This window comes from Equus caballus, chromosome 15 (genome assembly GCF_041296265.1).
Source record: "Equus caballus isolate H_3958 breed thoroughbred chromosome 15, TB-T2T, whole genome shotgun sequence".
Lineage (NCBI taxonomy): Eukaryota > Metazoa > Chordata > Mammalia > Perissodactyla > Equidae > Equus > Equus caballus.
This window is the reverse complement of record NC_091698.1, coordinates 81678271-81698457: the sequence shown is the minus strand read 5'-3', so window position 1 is coordinate 81698457 and position 20187 is coordinate 81678271. Positions and strand designations below refer to the sequence as shown.

At 48.2% G+C, this 20187-nt stretch overlaps 1 protein-coding gene across 1 annotated transcript in view; it reads right to left on the bottom strand.

Moving 5' to 3' along the window:
• CAPN13 (calpain 13) overlaps positions 1 to 20187 on the bottom strand; it is an 83399-nt gene that overhangs the window by 7421 nt on the left and 55791 nt on the right. Inside the window, exons 11-22 of the mRNA XM_014731228.3 lie at positions 19950 to 20092; positions 16129 to 16140; positions 13118 to 13320; positions 12068 to 12104; positions 11660 to 11716; positions 8653 to 8710; positions 8500 to 8558; positions 6821 to 6889; positions 5849 to 5924; positions 3544 to 3672; positions 2454 to 2509; positions 1834 to 1890 (exon numbers count right to left, since the gene is read on the bottom strand). Of these exons, the coding sequence (XP_014586714.1) occupies positions 1864 to 1890; positions 2454 to 2509; positions 3544 to 3672; positions 5849 to 5924; positions 6821 to 6889; positions 8500 to 8558; positions 8653 to 8710; positions 11660 to 11716; positions 12068 to 12104; positions 13118 to 13320; positions 16129 to 16140; positions 19950 to 20092 (926 nt within the window). The 3' untranslated portion in view covers positions 1834 to 1863. The remainder of the gene's footprint in view (positions 1 to 1833; positions 1891 to 2453; positions 2510 to 3543; positions 3673 to 5848; positions 5925 to 6820; positions 6890 to 8499; positions 8559 to 8652; positions 8711 to 11659; positions 11717 to 12067; positions 12105 to 13117; positions 13321 to 16128; positions 16141 to 19949; positions 20093 to 20187) is intronic.

Below are 20187 nucleotides of genomic sequence, written 5' to 3'. Positions count from 1 at the left end.
CAAGTGACATGGGCATTAATTCTTCAGCACATTCATGATGGAGGTATAGACGTTGGTGCCTACAGACGACTGTGATCTGTCCACAGCTGCATAATGAGGCAATGGTAGATCTGGGGCTGGACCCAACTCTCCTCTCCCCAAGGTCTGCTCATTTCTATTGCTCTGCTCATTAGCCTTTCCTGTGATGAGTGACTGGCTTTCCTCTTTGGAACTTTGATTAAGAATTCTAGAATGAAACCGGACCACCATACACAAAAATTCAACTCAAAATGTATTAAAGAATGGAATGTAATACCTGAAACCACAAAACTCCTAGAAAAAAACATAGGGGGGTAATCTCCTTGACACTGGTGTTAGCAATGATTTTTTGGATTTGACATCAAAAGCAAAGACATCCAAAACAAAAACAAAAATAAACAAGTGGGACTACATCAAACTAAAAAGCTTCTGCACAGGCAAAAAAAATCATTAATAAAATGAAAAGGTAATCTAGCAAATGGGAGAAAATATTTGCAAATCATATATCTGATGAGGGGTTAACATCCAAAATACATAAAAAACTCATACAACTCAATGAAAAAAAAAAACAATCCTATTAAAAATGGGCAGAGGATCCAAACAGACATTTTTCCAAAGAAGATATCAGATGGCCAATGGGTACATGAAAAGGAGCTCAATATCACTAAACACCAGGGAAATGCAAATTAAAAACACAATGAGATATCATCTCATATCTTTTAGGATGGCCATCATCAAAAAAAGACAAATAATAACAAGGGTTGGTGAGGATGTAGAAAAGGGAACCCTTGTGCATTGTTGGTGGGAATGTAAGTTGGTGCAGCCACTATGGAAAACAGCATGGAAGTTCCTTAAAAAACTAAAAATAGAACTACCATATGATCCAGCAATTCTACTTCTGGGTATTTATCCAAAGGAAAAAACCCACTAACTTGAAAATATATATGCACCTCCAGGTTCACTGCAGCATTATTGAGAATAGCCACGACATGGAAACAACCCAAGTGTCCATCAGTGGATGAATGGATAAAGAAGATGTGGTATACATAATGCAATGGAATATTATTCATCCATAAAAAAGAAGGAAATCATGCTATTTATGACAATGTGGATGGACTTTGAGGGCACTATGCTAAGTGAAATAAGTCAGAGAGATAAATACTGTATGCTCTCACTTATATGTGCAATCTAAAAAACAAAACAAAACTGAACTCATAAATACAGAGAATACATTGTGGTTGCCAGAGGCTGGGGGTGAAGGTGGTCAAAAGGTACAAACTTCTAGTTATAAGATAAATAAGTCCCTCAGATGTAATGTACAGCATGGTGACTGGAATCAGTAATATTATATGGTATATTTGAAAGTTGTTAAGATGGTAAATCGTAAAAGTTCTCATCACAAGAAAAAAATTTCTGTATGGTGATGAATGTTAACTAAACTTATTGTGGTAATTATTTCACAATATATGCATATATTAAATCATTATATTGTATAGCTAAAACTAACACAATCTTAAATGTCAATTATATCTCAATTAAAAATTAATTAATTAAAAAAATGAATTCTAAATCCCTCACTCATGACTTTCAGGCCACACTCTTATGAATGCCCGCTGGTCTGCATGGTCTGGCTGAAATCTGCAGCATTGGCCTTGAAACTCAGGGGCCCAGAGCAGCTGAACCTTGGCTCACACAGATAGGGGCTCTGTAATCTCTGGGGAGGCTGTTCCCAGAGACAGTCTTATGGGCAGTTCCTGGAGGAGAAAGGAAATTTTACCCCCATAAGAAAATGATTCTAAAGCCGCCATATCTTACCTGGACTCTGGAGTCTGCTCTTCCCCTTGCTCAGTTGTACATGACCAGGTTCATCCACTGAGAAATAAGCATCGTCATTACAACCCATTTTTAAATTTGTTAGCTTAATACACAGCAGGGCAAATGGTACCTTCCTCCCTTGAAAGATCTCACTCTATTCTCATCAACCCTTTCCAGATAATTCCAACACAAGCAAAAGGTCTCAGCCGCCGTCACAGCCTATCTTCTGCTACCCCCTGAATAGCCAGGCAGTGAGAGGGGTAGCTGAGGTCGACCAGCTGGCTGGGCCAGGAAGCTCTTTCTAAAACTCAATAGGAGTAAGTTTAACGTACAGCGAGCTAAGCGGGTGTTCTTCAGTTCCCGCTTGGATTTATTACTCCCACATAATCCTCTGCTTTATTAAGCTATTGGAAAAAAATAAAATCTGTCTGCCAAGATCCTAAAGCAGCCTTGGCAGAGAGCAATATATAAAGGCAATAATTGGAGGCAGGGGGGCCAGCAGCTTGGCTGGCCTTTGACAGCCTGTTCAATATCCTCAGGGAGAAAAATGCCCCCTGGAATCAGATGAGGAGAGGTAGCCTGGGGCTGTGCCCTATCTCTAGGAAGGGAAGGTAGCTCACCTCCCTTTTTGTCAGGTAGAGTCCTTCTCCATCTGTGGATAGCTTCTGGAAAGCCTCTAGGGTAGAGAGGAAGAAAAGAATCAGGCCAAGCCATGGGAGGCAGGCCTGGGCCGATGTGAAGATCCAAGCAAAGGTGGGGATGTTGTGTAAACCACTTTCTCACTCTCCACAGAGCGTACCTGCCTCCCCTCCTTGTCTCCTTGCAGCCAAACCCTACAGGGACATCTCAGGGCTCGCCTCTTCCAAAGAGCTCCTGTTGACGGCTCTGGCCCTCACATCCCTCTCTCTCTTCCCTTTCCTTGCACTGTGCATCCCTCTACACTTGATGTGGGGATGTGTGGGCTTGTCTTAGGAAGTATCTCAGGGGAACAGTTTGAGGAACGTCCTTTGTCCAGCTGAGAACTCTCTGGAACAAGGTTGATGCCTCAGGCTCCTCTTTTACCTTCCTAGGGCTCCGTTCTTTCAATCTTTGTTGATTGCCAGCCCAGAGCTGCCGGGTTTACAGAGGTGCCTCATGCCAGGGACGGGGCGAGGATTAGAGTGGAGGCCAGATCCCACTTCTACCTCAACCACAGCAGCTCCATTACATAAACTTTCATTTAAAACAAAGGAGTATGATGCTAAAACATGTCAAAACTTCTGGCCTACAGAGTTGGATTTCTGAAGCCTTGGGAAAGACCTCCAGCCCCCACCTCTTCGCTCTGGCATGCAATCCCTTCAGCAGAGACCCAAACCATTCACTGTGACTGAAGAGCAGGTGTAAACCCTGAACACCATCTGGACAGGGGACACAGTGATTTAACCCTGTTCCTGAAAGAGGCATTGAAGATGGAGGAGCAGATGGGAGGCTGGACAGGGGAACGTCCTGGGGAGAGAAGGGTGCATAAGGGATGCCGGGGACACACGTCAACTACACCATTACGTGGGCTCACGTTGGCCCTGTCTCTTGGGGCAGGGGCTCCTCGCACAGGACTCCAGTCCAGCCTACTACCCTTGCCCAGGCCTGGGGCAGGAGTGCATTCCTGGTCCTTTCCTGGAGCTTTCTTTGGTGACTGTGAAGGTCTCAGGATGTCTTGCAGGTGACACTTACTTGCCATGACTTCAAGCCGCATCAGGAAGCAGACCAGGCTGGGGAAGCTGATCCTGCCAGCACCGTCACTGTACCGGAGAGCCATGAGGTCCAGCAGCTCATCGCTGATGGAGACCTCTGCAAGAAAGTCTGGACCACAGAGTGAGCCAGTGAGCAGGGAGGAGGCCGGGGTGGTGTGCGCCTCTGCCTTCCAAGGTCTGAGAAACCGGTTCAGAGGGCCTAGGGGCCTCCCACCACCATTTCCTCCTCAGCCTGGTGCGGGGGCCAATCCGCTCCTCTGCAGTGATGTTGATTCTCCAGCTGCCTCTTTCTTGTTGGCTGCTGGGCCCCAACAACACTGTTCTGGGGACACATCAGCCTTCATCATCATCTGATAATTTCCCTGTGGGTGGGAGCTGCCAGGACACCTGGGGCTTGTCCCAGCCCCGCTTCTCTCAGGCCTCCCTCTACTGGTGACCTTGTAAAACAACCTTCTTCCCCAACCCCATGACTGTCTGTGGGTCTTAGGTGTGGATGCTGCCTGTGTGGGCAAGTGTGGTTCCTGGAAAAGGGGGATTCAGTCCTAAGTCAGTCATCCAGTGAAGAGGTCAGTCCTCCGAGGGGAGACCACAACTCAGCAGATGGCCTCCAGGGGGCAGGCCAGAGGTGGCTTTCCCTCTTTGGACCCTGTCGTCTTGCACGTCTAGTCATAAGCTTTAGGGAGGCATCCACCACCTAGTAGACAACAGCAGGCTGGCACAGTCGGGCCTGTAAGCTCTGGGAGGCCAGCGGAACCTTCCAGGTCAAACCACCCATCCAGGGGATGCAGCCAGGGGAATGCTTGGTTTCTCCAGCAGAGTTAATAACATGTGAATTGAATGCCTTTCGACAGGGCACGACTCCCCAGCTTGCCACATTCCCAAATAACCCTCTTTTCTTGGGTTAGCTCCATTACCCCTTTCGGTTACCTGCCTGGTGCCTGAAGGCTTTTGAGTTGAACTCCAACTATTCTCTATCTTTCTGCCTTTCATTATGCTGGAGTCATTAGTGAGATCTCCTTTAAAGATTTCATCATTCACTGGCTATTCAGTGGTTCTCAGTGTGGTCCTCAGACCAGGAGCATGGGAACTTAGAAATGCAAATTCTTGAACCCCACCCCAGCCCTCCCCCAACCCTCCTGGATCGGAGACTTTGGGTGGATGGTGAGGCTCATCAGTCTGTGCTTTAACAAGCCTCCAGGGAGTTCTGATGCACGCTCGAGTTTGAGAACCCCAGCCCTCTGCTATGAAGAATTAAGGGCAGGAAATATGCTAAAGTGGGGAGCAGCAGGCCATGTTTCCACCCGCTGGAGCCACAAGAGGGAGAATTATTCTTGTGGTAACCTGGGGGAATCTGATTTTAGATTTTTTTTGTGTGTGTGAGGAAGATTGGCCCCGAGCTAACAGCTGTTGCCAATCTTCTTCTTTTTGCTTGAGGAAGATTGTTGCTGAGCTAACATCTGTGACAATCTTCCTCTATTTTATGGGGAATGCTGCCACAGTGTGGCTTGATGAGCAGCACTAAGTCCATGCCCAGGATCGGAACCTGTGAACCTGCGAACCTGCGGAGGCCAAAGCAGAGCGTGCACACCTAACCACTATGCCACCAGGCTGGCCCCTGATTTTAGATTTTATTAAGGAAGGTGGCAATTTCCTCACTTAACTTTTTGTAATCCATTTCTCCCCATGGTACAGTGAGATAATGATTCCTGCCCTTCCAGGTTTGCAGAGGAGCCGAGACATTCAAGTGAGATGATGTGGGAACAAGTTCTTGCTCAACTAGGAAGCACTTTTGCACCCTATGGTATTATGATCATTATTCCAGGACTGAAAGCTTTTGCCTACTCGAAGCCGACAGATGCCATTTGATTTCATTTAGCCCAAAACCCTCTGTGAAGAGAGCACATCAGCCCGCCCAAGGGTATTTAACCCTGATGGCCCAGATGCTGAGATGGAAGTGTCTCGAAGGCAAGTGCGATTTCTGTTAGGCTATCAATCAGGCAGGGTTATTTTCTCACAATTAGAGCTGTGCTGGGGAGAAAAGGAAATTGGGAAAATTGACTGACACATGAGAACTCAGGCGGAGGAGGATGGAGTCTGAGTCCGGAGCCTGGAGGCCCGCAAAGGCCCCTGTAACCAGAGGATGCAGAAGCTGCAGCTCTGCTTTCTCCAGACTGCCCAGCATCACTGCACCAGCCTTGCCTACAGCATGCCAGGGGAGTGGGCATCACATACACACACAACCCGCAGCCTCCAATCAGCATGGCTCAAAAGGTCCCCTGCTTTACCTGTAGCTTTTATGGTCTTCCACAAATCCTGGCTCAGGAAAACTCCAGAGTTCTCCTGGGTGTTCTGGAAAACACTCTGAAATAGGAAAAGAAGCAAGAAGCCCATGTGAGTCCCAGTGCCCACCTTGAAGAGGATGTCCTGGAGGACCCTGCAATCTAATGGGGGGGGGACATGTCAGCCATTGCAGTACCGTGTCAGAAGCCAAATGATCCCAAGTCAGGGATTAGGTGACACACGCTGGTAGAGCCACACAGGAACACTTTATTTTTTTATTGTGGGTTGTTGTTAGGAGCTGAAGGACGAACTAACTGGGCCTTGGGGGTAGGCAAGGGCTGAAGGGAGGCCCCACAGGGAAGGTGCATCTGAGGCCAGACTCTCAGGGTGGGTGGGCCCTGGCCAGGCTCGGAGTACAGGGAGGGGACAGTGAGGAGTCTCATAGTTGGGGTCTGAAGGAATGAGTGGGATGAGTGAAGGGGTTTCTCCTGGACCCCACAGTAGGGTCCCAGCTCAGAGGATCTTGTGCACAGCTCTGGTGAGTTTGGACTTTGTCCTGAGAACAACGGGGAGGCCACAGACCACATCTGTGGTTTTGCAGCATGTTCTGGCAGATGGATGGGAAGGGAATGAGATGAACCAGTGGTTAGGGGGATGTTGCGGTGGTGGGGCGAGGAAGGAGAGGGGTAGGAAGGAGAAGGGCAGTGCTTGCTGGCAGTTTTAGCTATAGGTCACGGTGACCCCTCTCTGCTTCAGCCTCCTGGAGTGCTCCTCATCCCGCCACTTGATCGGGCATTGCCTGGTGCTCCTAGTTGGGCATATACGTTTCCGCAAACAAAATGGGAGCTCTCCTTGAGGGTAGGGGTGAGTTTTCTCTTCTTTCCTACCCCTCAACCCTAGTGCAGTGTTGCGCACCCAGTGACTATTTGCTAAATTGGACAGATGAGGGTGCTAGTCAAAAGAGAACATGCCAGTACCTGGTAGTGGACAAGACGCCTCCACAGCCTTGAAAACTCATCTTGGTCAAGCCTCCCATTCACTTTCAGCTGCTGGGGAGTTAAGAGTTAACCAGTCCAGTGTGCAGTGAGTAGAGGGGCTGCAGGTCCTGCCAGCCCAGCAAGCAGGAGCAGCTCCATCCATCAACTAGTAACAGTTGGTCCAACGTCACCTGGATGTGGCCCCAAGCCAGCTGGCTCCCACTGTGTCTGAAAGGACCTGCCTTAGATTTATTTTACAAGGAAAAATGAACAATTGGAAGGAGACAGAAGCCCTGAGAAAGGAGGGCCAACATCACTTGCATCCAGAGGAAGAGAGAGAGACCAAAACTCAGCCTTCACCAGTTGGAGTGGGGCTGCTGGCAGGGAGAGTGGGGAGAAGCTTGAGGGGGTCATTGCACCTCTGGAGGCAGCACGAGAAGTGAATGCAGGCGAGTGGATGGAATGTGTTCTGTGTATGAAGCCAGCCTTGGTCACTCTGTGTCATGGGTTTAATGAGAACTAATGAAAGGAAAAGAATCAGTCTCTAAGGAACTAGAGGTAGAAAAGGCCTGTCCGCTCTGCAGGGGTCTGGCAGGCCTGACCTCCCCGAGGGTCACCTGCCACAGGCTATTTTGTTTCATCTGGCAAGGAAGGGCAGTGTCTCTGAGTGATCCCAAACCACTGCCAGCAGAGACAGCACCTGATTCATGATTTCCTCAAGAAGCCCTCTTGTTCTACAATGGCTGGCTTCACATTTCCAATGGAGTCTTGTTAAGTGTGAAGAGCCGGGGGATCTGTCTTGCTCCCAGGAGACAGCACACACCCGAGTGAAGAGCTAGAAGGTGGCAGCTGGGGTTATGCACACATGGGGCTAGTCTCTCCTGCCTGCCCATCAGGAGACGTGGCAGGTGGGGGAAGAAGTGGCTCATGGGAGAGAGGAAGTCAGGATGGCAGTTAGGAGCCCTGCCACTTGTGGCCATGGAACTTGGACAAGTCACTGGACTGTTCCAACCCCAGTCTGCTCACCTGCAAATGCAGCAAACTAGTAATAATGAGGTGCAACTACTGTGTAGACCGAGGAGTTTTCTACAAGTTTCGGTGGTTGTTGTCTTTATTGAATTGGGGGCTTGTTGAACAAGGAATTTAAATAGCGAAGACTCCACCAGGGGCAAGGGGACGGGTGGAAGGAGAATAATTCCCAGTGGTGCTACTAGGAGGCAGTGTAGGATAATGTTGAACATAGACTTTGAAGGCTGAAAATTCCAACTTCAAATCCAGGAGCAAATTCTGACTAGCTGCATGATCTGGGCAAATTACCTAACCTCTTTGAACCCTGATTGTTTAATTGTATGATTGGATAATACTTATCACAGGGGTTGTTGTGAAAATTACAAAGAAAAAAAATATATATACCAGTACAGTTCTTGGCACACAGTAGACGCTTGATAGATGGTCACTACTGTCGTTTTTGCTGTGGTTGTCCTGGAGAGTTAGTGAGTCAGTATAGAACCCACAGAAACCCAGGCTCTATGGTGAGGCCTTGGAACCAAGGCAAAAGAGAAACCTTGAGAGTGAGAACAGGATTCTCTAACGTCCTAATTAGACCCCTGGGGAAGCCCACTGAGCAGATGGGCCCTCAGGGCTGGGGAAGGGGCAGGGGGGATGATGGCAAAGGATACATCCATCAGGGCTACGATGCTCCGGCACTCATCCAAGGAGAAAGTGTCCCCTGGAGGTCCTGAGGGGGGAGAATAGGAAGGACAGAAATGTCAGGAGGGCGACATTGGACTGGCTTGGCAGTGAAGATGAGGCTGGGGCCAGCAGGTCCTTACCTTTCAGGAATTCCTGGTTGAGAAGGCCCTGAAGCTGGGTGGCATCAATGTCCAGTCCCTGATCCAAACGAAGGAGGAATGCAGGGATCGCATCAGCCCCCAGGAGCTGAGGGGCGCACCTGCCTGCCTTTGTAAGAGCACTTGTGCCCACTGTGGCCCCTCACCACTGCCAAGAAGCCCTTCCTGATTGCTCCAGGCCAGGGTGACAACTCCCTCCCCTGGACGTCTGTAGTGCTGATCACTCCTGACACTGGAGATCCTGTGTGGCCACGTGGCATTATCTCTTCATTTGTTATTGGACTGAAAGTAGCGTTTGTTCCCCCTCACTGGCCTCGTACCTGGCACTTCAGAGAAATATTGTTGAATGAATCAATTCAGCCCTGAAGGTATGTTTCCCCATCTGCTTCCAGAAAGAGACTAAGAGAAAATATGCCTACTGAGAATGTGTGTGTATATGTATGTGTATGTGTGTGTGTGTGTGTGTGTGTGTGTGTGTGTGTGGTGACAGGTGATAAAAATGCCAGGAACCTAGGCTAAGAGAAGCTGCTCTAATTGAGCACATACTTAGCATTAGTCTTCTCAGCCACTGAAACAAAAAGGGAGACATCATGGTCTTCCTGGGATTACAAAAAAGAAGCAATTGAAGTTGAGAGGAGAAAAACTCTTGCTAGTCTGAGCTTCTGGAGGTGTTAACTGCATCCAATTTTCTCCTGGGGACACTGAGCAGCTTCATGGACAGCATCTTCTATGACAACTTGACAGAGAAGAGAGCTGTTTCTATATGCTGCTTGTTCTTACATCGAGCCTGGTAAAAGCTGAGGGGATGACGCGACATCATCACCCTGGGAAAGCTTTTATATGGTGGAAGGAGCTGGCGTGAGGTCTCCCAGCAGCCACTCTGTCCACAGGGTTGGCCTCCCCACATAGAACTGAAAGCAAAAGTGGCCTTACGGCCTGTCTTTAGATGAGTCCTTCAACTAGGACGACCCCTCAGGATGCCCTTTGAGAACCACATCCCGCCAGTGTCTAAAACTGGCCCTCAGGTCTCACTGGTTGGTTATGTCAGGGAAGTTGGTGCTGTGTGCCCACCTCACTGATTTTTTTTCTTGAAAGAATCACAGCACCTCAATTTGAAGAGCAGTTGACATGTTGGTGAGGAACTAACTTACATGGAGTCAGCAACTAGAATATACGCATCTTTGGGCATGGACCATGTCTCCTTCCTTCTGCGCGTCCCCCACCCTAGGACAGCCCCTGACCTGGACCCTGAACCTGGTAACCAAGAAAATATTTGAGGAGAAGAGGATAGGAATGAAGATAAACAAATTCCCAAAGAATTTCACGTTTGCCTCTACCAGCTCAATGTAAGATCCCCAAGGATTGATGTTTGCATTCCCAAAGCTCAGCATGGTACTTGCAATGACCTAGGTATCTGGTACGTGTTTGCCAATTGAAGAAATGATGCAGGATAGACTTGGCCTGTCCTGGAGGTTGAATGAGTCCTTCCTTCCCCACAGGCAGACCCTGGGTTATGGAACCATCACCACCACTACAAACATGAAGGTAGCTCATGATCCTGGTAGCAGCGGGAAGCAGTCTTTGTGTTCACTTAAGGCTAGTTAAATGGCACAAGAGATGAGGAGAGGGGACACAGGGAGCGCATGCACGAATATTCTGCTTTCACATTTCCTTCAAGGACACAACCTCTGACAACAGTTTTCAGGTTGTGCAAAATGATGCTAGGTTGGCCCTGCTCAAGGGTTCCTGGCCGAGGGCTAAAAAGGGTGTTGAGTTCAGTCCATGTTCCACTTCCCAGCCATGCACCCTGGCACAAAGCTGCATCTGTGTCTCATCCTAATTCCTACAAAAGCCCCATATGGGCTTACAGTTGCCGTCTAGGAGGATATAAAAATTATATTTTTTATTTCAGATGTGCAGGGGCATGGACCTTGTTGAGCACTTTACTACCTGCCCCTGAAGGAAGCTGGGTCTCAGGTATCCTAATCAGGTCCTGCTGATCACCTCAGCTCAGTAACCTTAGCTTGGGCATTTGCTCCGGGGAAGCTAACCTGTCTTAATTCAATGCAAATTGATTGAGTACCTTTTCTGTGCCAAGGGTAGTGATAGGTACTGGGGACAAGGGATGCATACAACATCATCTTGGGGACAATCATCTTGGCAGACCTTGTCCTGCATCAAGTAAAGGGCCTTCTGTATCAGCCCAGATGTGGACCTGAATCTTGGGCCAATAATGATTTCAAGGAGGTCCATACTGAGCTGCTCCTCGCAATATGTACCCCTCATGCCAGCCACATTCTTCATTTTTCTCTATTTTGTCCTCTGGGCCAAGGCTGCCTGAATAATTTCCCTTTGGGCTGCCTCCTGGTTATGACTGCCCCATTAGTCCTCTGAAGCCCTGGTGTCCTTCCTGTCCTTGGCCTCTGCTGGCCCAAGGCTGGCATGGTACACACAACTGTCTGTATCAATGGTAAAAGGTCCATTGTGCAGAGCCCTTGGCAGCTGTTTTTATACTGACAAGTCAAGGATTTCTTTATAATGGTTTATTAAACCATTAAGAAAATCCCCTGTGCACATAGGTGGCTTGGCAGGAAGAAGACTGTTGGTGCTTTCTGAAGCTGGCCAGCTCCCGGGAGGGATGATGCCAAGGTTGGTGCAAGGCAGCAGAGTGGGAGAAGGAAAAATTTCAAGGGGTATTGCCAATTGCCTGTTTAAAGATTTAAAAAGCTCTCTGTCTGTCTGTCTCTCTCTCACACCCCATAATTAGCTCCTCCCTTTCCAAGCTCTACATTCCATCCCAGATGTCACCCAAGTGGGGCACCACTTCTCTCCAGAGTTTTGTAGCCAGATCAGTTCTGGAGACATCCAGGGAGAGAGGCTGATAAAATGACCCATCAAGTCACCTTTCCTCTCTGTATCCTGATAAGGGCTTGGGAGAGGTTTCCTTCCCTCTGGTCCCTCCTCACCTGTCCCCTGCTAAGTACTGTACCTGATGAGCATATTTGTAGAAAATTCTTTGTTGGAAGCCATTTTCTGGAAGACTTGGCTGGATCAAAGAGAAAATAGCCAACATCAAATTTCTGGGGAAGGAGGCCACCTGTAAGGTATAATGAGGGCACAAGAACCCCCCACCTGGATCTGAGACAAAAGGTTCATCCAGTAATCAGATAAAACTTTTAGGGGAATGGGAAAATGGAAGTTCGTGGAAGGAAGATGGTTGGATCCAGCCTGGTCTTGGAGGCCTGGTCTCCCCTCCACCCTGTATCTTTGAGCCATCATCGACTGGTTGTGTCTCTGCTTTCATTGGTCAGTGGGGAGGCAAGAGGGAAGGACAGAAGCTCTTAGGGATGGGATGTGGCCAATGAAGCGTGCCAACCAAACCTTGCCAAACACCTACCTTCAATGGTCTGAGATGGAAATTGCTGCCCAAGTGCCTAGAAAATCAGGAAGACAGTGTGACAAAGATGACCAGCTTACTATTCAAAGGAGGCTTACATATGGAAGGCAACCTAGGTGGCATTGGACATTTATGCCAAGGACCTGAGCAGAGAGCCCTCAGCACAGCAGGATGTGAAGTGGGCAGCCACAGTAGTCAGCATACAAGCATCACGACCACAAGTCCAGTCTTTTTGGGTAGACATCATCTAGTCTTCAAACCATTTAGTAAATTGTTCCTTTCACAACCAGTGACTCCCATTGCCAGGATGGCAGATAAGCTCTGTCCTATGTTCCAACTCTGATTGGTGGCACAGTGGCTGTCTGGCATGCTGGACTAATAAGCTCTCATCCATGCTCAACTGTAAAGACTGCCATGATTATGGTGATGTCTGCCTCAATTCCAAAAGGGGATGAAGTACCCAGCAGGGTATATACTTGCTGATCTCAGTCTTGACCATTGTCTTGGCACCAAAGACCCTCCATGATCAGACTGTATCACTCAGGCCCATCTTTCACTGTCTCCCTGATGCACTCTAAGTTCTGGCCACATTTCAGACAGTTGCTGTGCATGGCGTGTACCACCTTCCTGTGCATATAGCCGATATCACTTATTCTTCAACAAGCCCTGTGCTCACCCACTTCCCTGCTTCTGTTCAAGCTTTTTTCTTCCAGCTGCATTGCCTTCCTCTTTGAGATGATAAATTATGTTTTCCATCAAGGATTAGCTCAAAGGTCTTTTCCTCCAAGAAGCCTCCCTCGGTCCCTCTTGCCATAGGTGTGTCCCTCTACTCTGTCCTCCCATGCGACTCTGCATTTCCATATAGCAATGGCTGCATCCTGTTTGTGGTCTAGTTACTGGCGCACGAACTTTCTCACCTCCCTTTGTGGTGAGCTTCCCGAAAGAGGGGCCGGTGCTGCATACCCCTCAGACAGTATGTGCTGCCCAGAATGATGCAATGTGCTTTTATAAAATTCAGTAAAAACATTTACAATCCCAGAGGTTCTATACCTGTCACTATCTGGCATTTTCAGGAAGATTCGGAGCAGGAAATCAACTGCTTCTGTGTGTGCAGTGGCAGCCACTACATAGGTCCCAGGGTTCAGACTGAAGCACTTCGTGAGGTTGCACATAGTTTCAGAAACTTTGACAGAAATGTCAGCATTTCTGAACCGGGAAAAAAATGTGGGCGGCAACTTCTTGAAGTGCTGGAACTAAAAGAAACAGAGGATGGTGAGAAAGCCCCGGTGTGCATGTGCCCCAGCCACCCACCACCTTCCAGACCCCTCCCCGTTCACCAAAACAGCATTACAGGCCCTAGAAAGGGAGACAGTGCTTACCTGAACTCTCAAGATGCAACAGAGTTTAGACTGTTATTTACTCTAGATGCTAACACTACAATGAATGCAAAGAAATATGACACGGTTTTACCTCATTAAATCTAACAGCATCCTGGGTTTTTGGGTTTATCTCTCCGCTTGTATATAAAGAAGACTTCCATGAAAACTAGTGAGATTGTTGCAACACGGAATTACTTTGGGAGCCTCTAAAGCCCCTTCTCTCCTGACCCTTTTGCAAAAGCACTCTCTGGATGCTGCAGCGCTGCGGAGTTGCACTCTCCACTTCCTCCATTCCATCTTTCCAGCAGAGCCCTGAAATTCCTTCTCATCGGAGAATAATAGGCCCTGATCACTTTCCTTTTATTTCAATATTTTCTTAGAGATAAAACAATAAATATAATGCAGTTCCTATTACCGAATGTCACATATATATTACATAATAAAACCCCCTTACTAAATAAATTTTCCCCAATATCATCGAGATGGTGGTTCCATTTAGAATGATTACGCAGTGTGAAATGATTCTTTGTGAGCTCTGCCTTGGGGAAAAATAGGGAGAAGGGAAGAGTTTCTTTTCAGGGGTTGGGGACAGGGCTGGGTACAAGGGGAGACAGGAGAGAGGCCACTGTCCCAGATATGTAGCAGGGGGCCATGGGCAACCTTTGAGGTGATTCTGCAGCACTGGTCTGTCTGGAGCCTGGCTTGCTTGGGCACTTCTGGCAAAAGCAATGATGAGATTGGTCCTTCTCCAGAGAGTCAGCACTGTCCCGTGGCTCTGGGTGCATGTGTGTGTGCATGCACACCTGCACATGGGTAGACAGTGCGTGTGACAAGGTGTGTGGGCATCGTGCCTCCTACAATCTAGAAGATAAGGATTTCCCTGCTCTCCTGCCCTCCATTGGACCCTCGTGGCCCTGTCCACGCTCCTGATCCTTCAGAACAGACTTACTCACTGGCATCAAGAAGTGTGAGTATAGGGGCATGACAAGAGCTTCTTGGTTCAGGGCTCAGAAGACCCAGTGACAAACTGACATAAAGCTAGTCGTCCACAGACCCGACCCTGTAGGTCTAGGGATGGGGCTTGTGCCTCTTCTGGATCAAGTCTCTACCTCATTCTCCAGCTCTGGGAACTACAACACCAACTTGTTCCTTGCACCTGAGTGCTTCCCTTGAAACCCTTCTGGAAGTTCCACTTCCATGACTGGGGTGCCAGGCACAAGAGTCAGATCATAAACCCAGCTCTGTGGTTGGGCCTCTGCTGTGACAGAGAGGCCTCCTTGCTGTCTGCTTCTTGCCCAGGCTTCTGAGTATCTCCTGCTCAGAGATACCCGTCTGGCCTCTGTCTACCTGCTAGGGCACCCTGGAAGGCCTGGAGGAGCTTCCCCGGACCCACTAGCATGCTACAGTCACCACCTGTTGGCTGTGGCTACATCCCGCTCCCTCTGTTCCATCCTTGGTCCCCACACACATGCCTCCACTTGGCAACGACAGCCCAACAGAGCCCACCTCCACTAAAGGAGTCTGAGTGCCTGTGAGGTCAAGCTTCTCAAACTCTACCTGTCCTTCTCCATCCTTACTCACATATCACCAGTGCCAAGCCAGAATATCTACTTATGATGGGTGGCAGTTTGGTTGTAAAAGAAGCTAAAGGATGTGCCTTGAAATTGCATTTGCACAGTGTGCATCCAGGCTGTGGGGTATTTGGGAGCTGACAAAGAATATGAGAGGTTAAAGATCCTACCAAGGGACCTTGATTAGCCCTGAATCTCTTTCAACCACTATGGAAAACAGTATAGAAATTCCTCAAAAAATTAAAAATAGAAATACCATAAGATCCAGCTATTTCACTACTGGGTATTTATCTAAAGAACATGAAATCGATAATTCAAAAAGATTTATGTATCCCTATGTTTATGGCAGCATCATTTACAACAACCAAGATGTAGAAGTAACCCAAGGGTCCATCGACAGATGAATGGATAAAGAAGATGTGGTATACATATACACACATACACACACACAGGCACACTGGAATACTACTTAGCAATAAAAAGACAAAATTATGCCATTTGCAACAACATGGATGGACCTTGAGGGTATTATGTTAAGAGAAATAAGAATCATGTATGATTTCACTCATATGTGGAAGATAAACAAACACATGGATAAGGAGAACAGGTTAATGGTTGTCAGATGGGAAGGGGGTGGGGAAGGGCAAAAGAGCTAAAGAGGCACATGAGGTGACAGATAAAAACTAGATTATTGGTGGTGAGCATGATGCAGTCTAAACAGAAACTGATATAAAATAATGTACACCTGAAATTTACACAATGTCATAACCAATATGACTTCAATAACATAACTTTTTTAAAAAAGGAACTGGCTGCATAGTGTTATCTATTAGAGGCCAAATGCTTGAAGATGGTTTCACGGCTGCAGCCCCTCTTGGAATGTCAAACTAGGGAGCAGCCCTTGGGGGTCAGTCTTTAGACCAGGACGGCTAAAATGTGTCCCGCACCATTGACCTATTTGGATAGTCTAAGCTGGTATCTGTTACAGCACATAGCAGACCGAATTTGCAGCCACCAAACAGCGAGAGATGCATCAAGGCCACGGGTGCTGGAAGAGGACGGATGACAAGAGAGGTGTGAGAAGCCCAGTGAGGGCTGCCGTGAGCCATACCTGAGGGTCAATCTGTGGAGAAGAAGAAAAAAAACACGTTCAGGAACCCAAACCAAAACACGAAAGTGAGCGGATCCGGGCAGCCTGGCTCAGGGCCCTGCCTTCCTTCTTCTTGAACATTCAGCCTGTTCCCTTGCACCCCCTGGGGTGAACGGGGATGGTTACTCATTCCCTGTGTGGAGCTCTGAAAAAGGAAACCTAACCCATGGTAGGGAGCACGGAGGGGAAGGAAATCAGGGAGGGGAAGAGGGTGTCTGGGAGAAGGAGACTGTCCCTTCATCAGCTCAGCCAGCTGTGGGTACTCTTTACAGCAATGATGATAAAATTGGGAGAAGTCAGATACTGATGGGGCCTGGATGTAAAGCAAAACCTGGACCAATGGAAATTCCCCAATATCAGGAGCTCTGATAAGAAGAAAACTTCCTTAGTCCATTAGACCACTGCAAAATACGATAGGAATTTGTTCTAGGCCCCCCAGGGTTTGAAAGGACTGTATGTGCGTGTCTGAATGGGGAAATACCTATGTCCCAGTCTTTCCGCGTGGCAGAAGGAAGCACCGAGGATGCAGTCCCATTTTTAAGCCATTCCACAGTTTGCAAAGTGCTTCTGTGAAATGCGTTGGATTGTCACGGTAATCCTGCAAGCAGACGCTAGGCTCTATATTTTATGGATGTGGAAACTGAGGCTCAGCAGTCCAAGCAGCAGAGGTGAGAACACAGCAAGCTGTGTTGCTTCCTTTGTAATTACAGGCACTGTCTTCCACCATTGGGGTGGCTTTTAGTTCTTTTCATTGCTGATCCTGGTCCCCACCAGGACCACTCGATTTGCCTAGGTAGACTTCTCTGCAGACCAGGGGTGAACTAGGAGGGAGGTGGAAAGTCCCAGCCTTGGGGAGGAGCTTTGGGGTGAGGATGAAATGGCTCGTCCACCCTTGCCCTTTTTCTCTGTCCTGTCTTCTCCCTGCCTATTTGTACACCACCTATGTTTGGTTTGTTGCAAGGCAAAGCAGTGTTCCCATAGCAGTTGGGGAGTCACAGGCCCACAGAGGCCCAGAGCACTAAACGCAGCTGTCATCTGGACAGCACTGCACCCACTAACACCACCAGAGCCCTGGAGACTTCCGAGAGTCTGCGGGCTGGCCTCACACCATAGCCTGTTTCTCAGCTGAACTGTGAAATGAACGGAAGCATCTCTTCAGTTTTCAAGATCTGCACTCTTCTTTGGCATTTTACTTGATCAGGATCCTGCAAGACCCAGTGGGATCTCCAAGGACCCTGAGGAGATCTCGGATCTGAGTGCCCCTAAGAAAAGTGGGCAGCTGAGAAATAATGCATCTTTGACTGAAAAGTAGAGAAATGGGCCTTGCAGCACTTAAAAAACATGTGATTACAATCTTTCCAGGGCTTCTGAACTATAAAGACTTTGGGCAAATTATTTAACACAAAGCTGCTTCGTTGCCCAGCTCTGGGGCACCAGGCTCATAGATGACAATGTGAACAGCACCCCCAGGAGTTGCGTACTGGAGCAGCCCTCATACCTTCTCTGTGCTTCTGTCTCTCATTAGGAAAGGGAAGAGTTGGCTGAGACATTGTCTGGTCTTGTCCTCTCTGGTGCCCTGAACTGTGTAAATCTGGCTCGGTAGACCAGATGCCTCAATTCTTTTCCAGCCCTTCCTAACTCCTTTCCTCCAATTCTTTTCAGAGGTGAGAGTTGGGGGACTCTGAGGATGAGGGGCTTCTTAGAAGGCACTTGAATCAGTTGGGATTCTTGGCTGAGAGCAATGGAAACCAACCAAGGGTGGGGTGAGCAGAACATAATTTATGGGAAGGATAGCTTACAGGGTCAATGAGAAGTCTAGAGAATGCAGCTTGGAAAATGTGTAGGAACCAGAAGATGTGGCAACACAGCTGGACACCACCACGGGCTCTGCCTGTATTACTGCTGCTGGGCCCAAAGATTTGCTGCAAATAATCCCTTGGCTGGTCCTACCTTATAGTTACTTCCTCAAGAGTCAAAGCCCAGAGTGACCGAGACTGTGTGTGGTGGGGTGGGCTGAGGGGAGCATCTAATTGGACAAGACTGGGACACCAATCTACCCCTTTGCCTCCAAGGGCTGGGGAGAGGGAATATTTGGCCTCTTTGGCTGCTGCAGTGGGAGACTAGGCCCTGCCTTCCACCAAGTGGAAGAGTGTTCAGGTGCCTGGTGGTGATAAAAATGACGATTGTCCACTACTGCATCCTTAGATGTTCTTTGATAATCTAAGCAGGTTCGAGGTACCTCAAAAGTATTGTGCTAAATCCCAAAAATTTCTCTTCCATTGAGTTCATGTAACTAGGAAGTGGAAATGTGCTCAGAGAGCAGAACCCAGAAGATTCTTCTCCTTCTAGAGCCATAGTCACTGTTTTTCCTTGAGCTGTGAGCATCACCAGAAACGCAAGTGTGTGAGCCCAGCTGAAAGCCCTGGACCTGGGGCCATGAGTTCTGGTATCAAGCAATGCCCTGTCACCTCCTAGCTGCAACTTGGACAGGCCATTCTTGATCTCTGAGCTTTGGCTTCCACATCTATAAAAATGGGGATACTAGGGTTTTTGAGACAATGAATGTGAAGGTGCTTGGAACTCTGAAAGACTATATCAGTGAGGCCTTCTTATTAGAGTGAACCACAGCCAGCGTCCAGGACTGCCCTGCCACGACTGGTGTACCTAGGAGCCCCACCTGTCCATATGGGCTAAGAATCATGGTTGCGAATGTTGCCTTAGTCTCAGTGAACAGAAACTGAGATCATTCCTGGAGATGCTATGATCAGAGCTCCACCAGAGAGGGTATATTTAACTGAAGGCTTAGGGGACACCTGGTGCCCAGTCCCCAGCTCTGCCATTAACTCTAACCGTGTCACTTCACCTTGCTGGGCCTCAGTTTCCTCAACTCTAACATGAGGAGAGGGGACCCCAGCATGTGATGGTTGCATGATCTTAGTTCACCACATCGGTGCAGAGAGGCTGTGGGGTATATGATTTGAGAACCATTCGCTTTATCTTTGGGATGTGTCAAATTATTTGGGAGGAGGAAGGAGCAGAGGTATCAGATTTTCTTTCATAACTCTTTTAAGTGGTAGTTTAAAAAAAAAATGAATCCCCGGATTACCTACTCTCAATTGGGGTAGGTACAGGTGTGGTGGTAGGGGATGGCCCCTCAGGAGCTGAAAAGCTGGTTGAGAGTGCCATGAGAGGAGAGGGGAGGCTGGGTGGAGAGGGAAACCTGGTGCTGGATTAGTGGCCAAGCAGATGCTTGCAAACCAACCGCCGAGCTGACTGGACTTTGGTCTAAATATAAGAGAAAAACATACCTCCTGGCTTTATACCAGGATTGTGTTTTTCCTTAAACTCCTCCAAAGTTTAACCAATGATTCTCCAACTTTCATGTGCATAAACAGCATCTGGGGAGCTCGTGACAATGCAGATTTTCAGGTTCTGTCCGTGGTGATTCGGATTCAGAAGGTTTGGGATGGTCCCAGGAATCTGCCTTATTATAACAATTGATCTTGGGTCAGACTACTCTTTGAGAAACAAGCATTAGAGCCTGCAGCATGCCAGGAAATGCTGACAAGTGACATGGGCAAGAGATGTGTCTCACCGAAAACTTCATCAAGTCTAATTTCCTCTCTGTCTCAGGTTTTCCTGCAAATTTAGAGTTGGACCAGATGAACTCCATAGCCCTTTGGGTTTTATCTCCAAGGCTGTGGTTCAGTGAACTCTCCCAGCCTGGCCAGCTGCTCTCTCAAATGTCCTGAAAGGGGAAGCCCTGAAGTTGGCTGCCTTACCTTGAACACATGGAAGCTGAGTGGAAATTTCTCGTCTTCTGCCTTTAAATTTTGTGGCTTGACGTTGAAGGACATGACGACATTGTATCCTTCCATGCTCTCGAGCACAGAGAAGATGGATTGTGTCTCCCTCTGAAGTCCTTCTGCAGCAGAAAGAGCTGTTATAGGAGCTTAACTCGGCTCCTGGTACTCCCAGGTGGGGCCATGTCCATTTAGACAGCCATTGCGGGTTGGACAA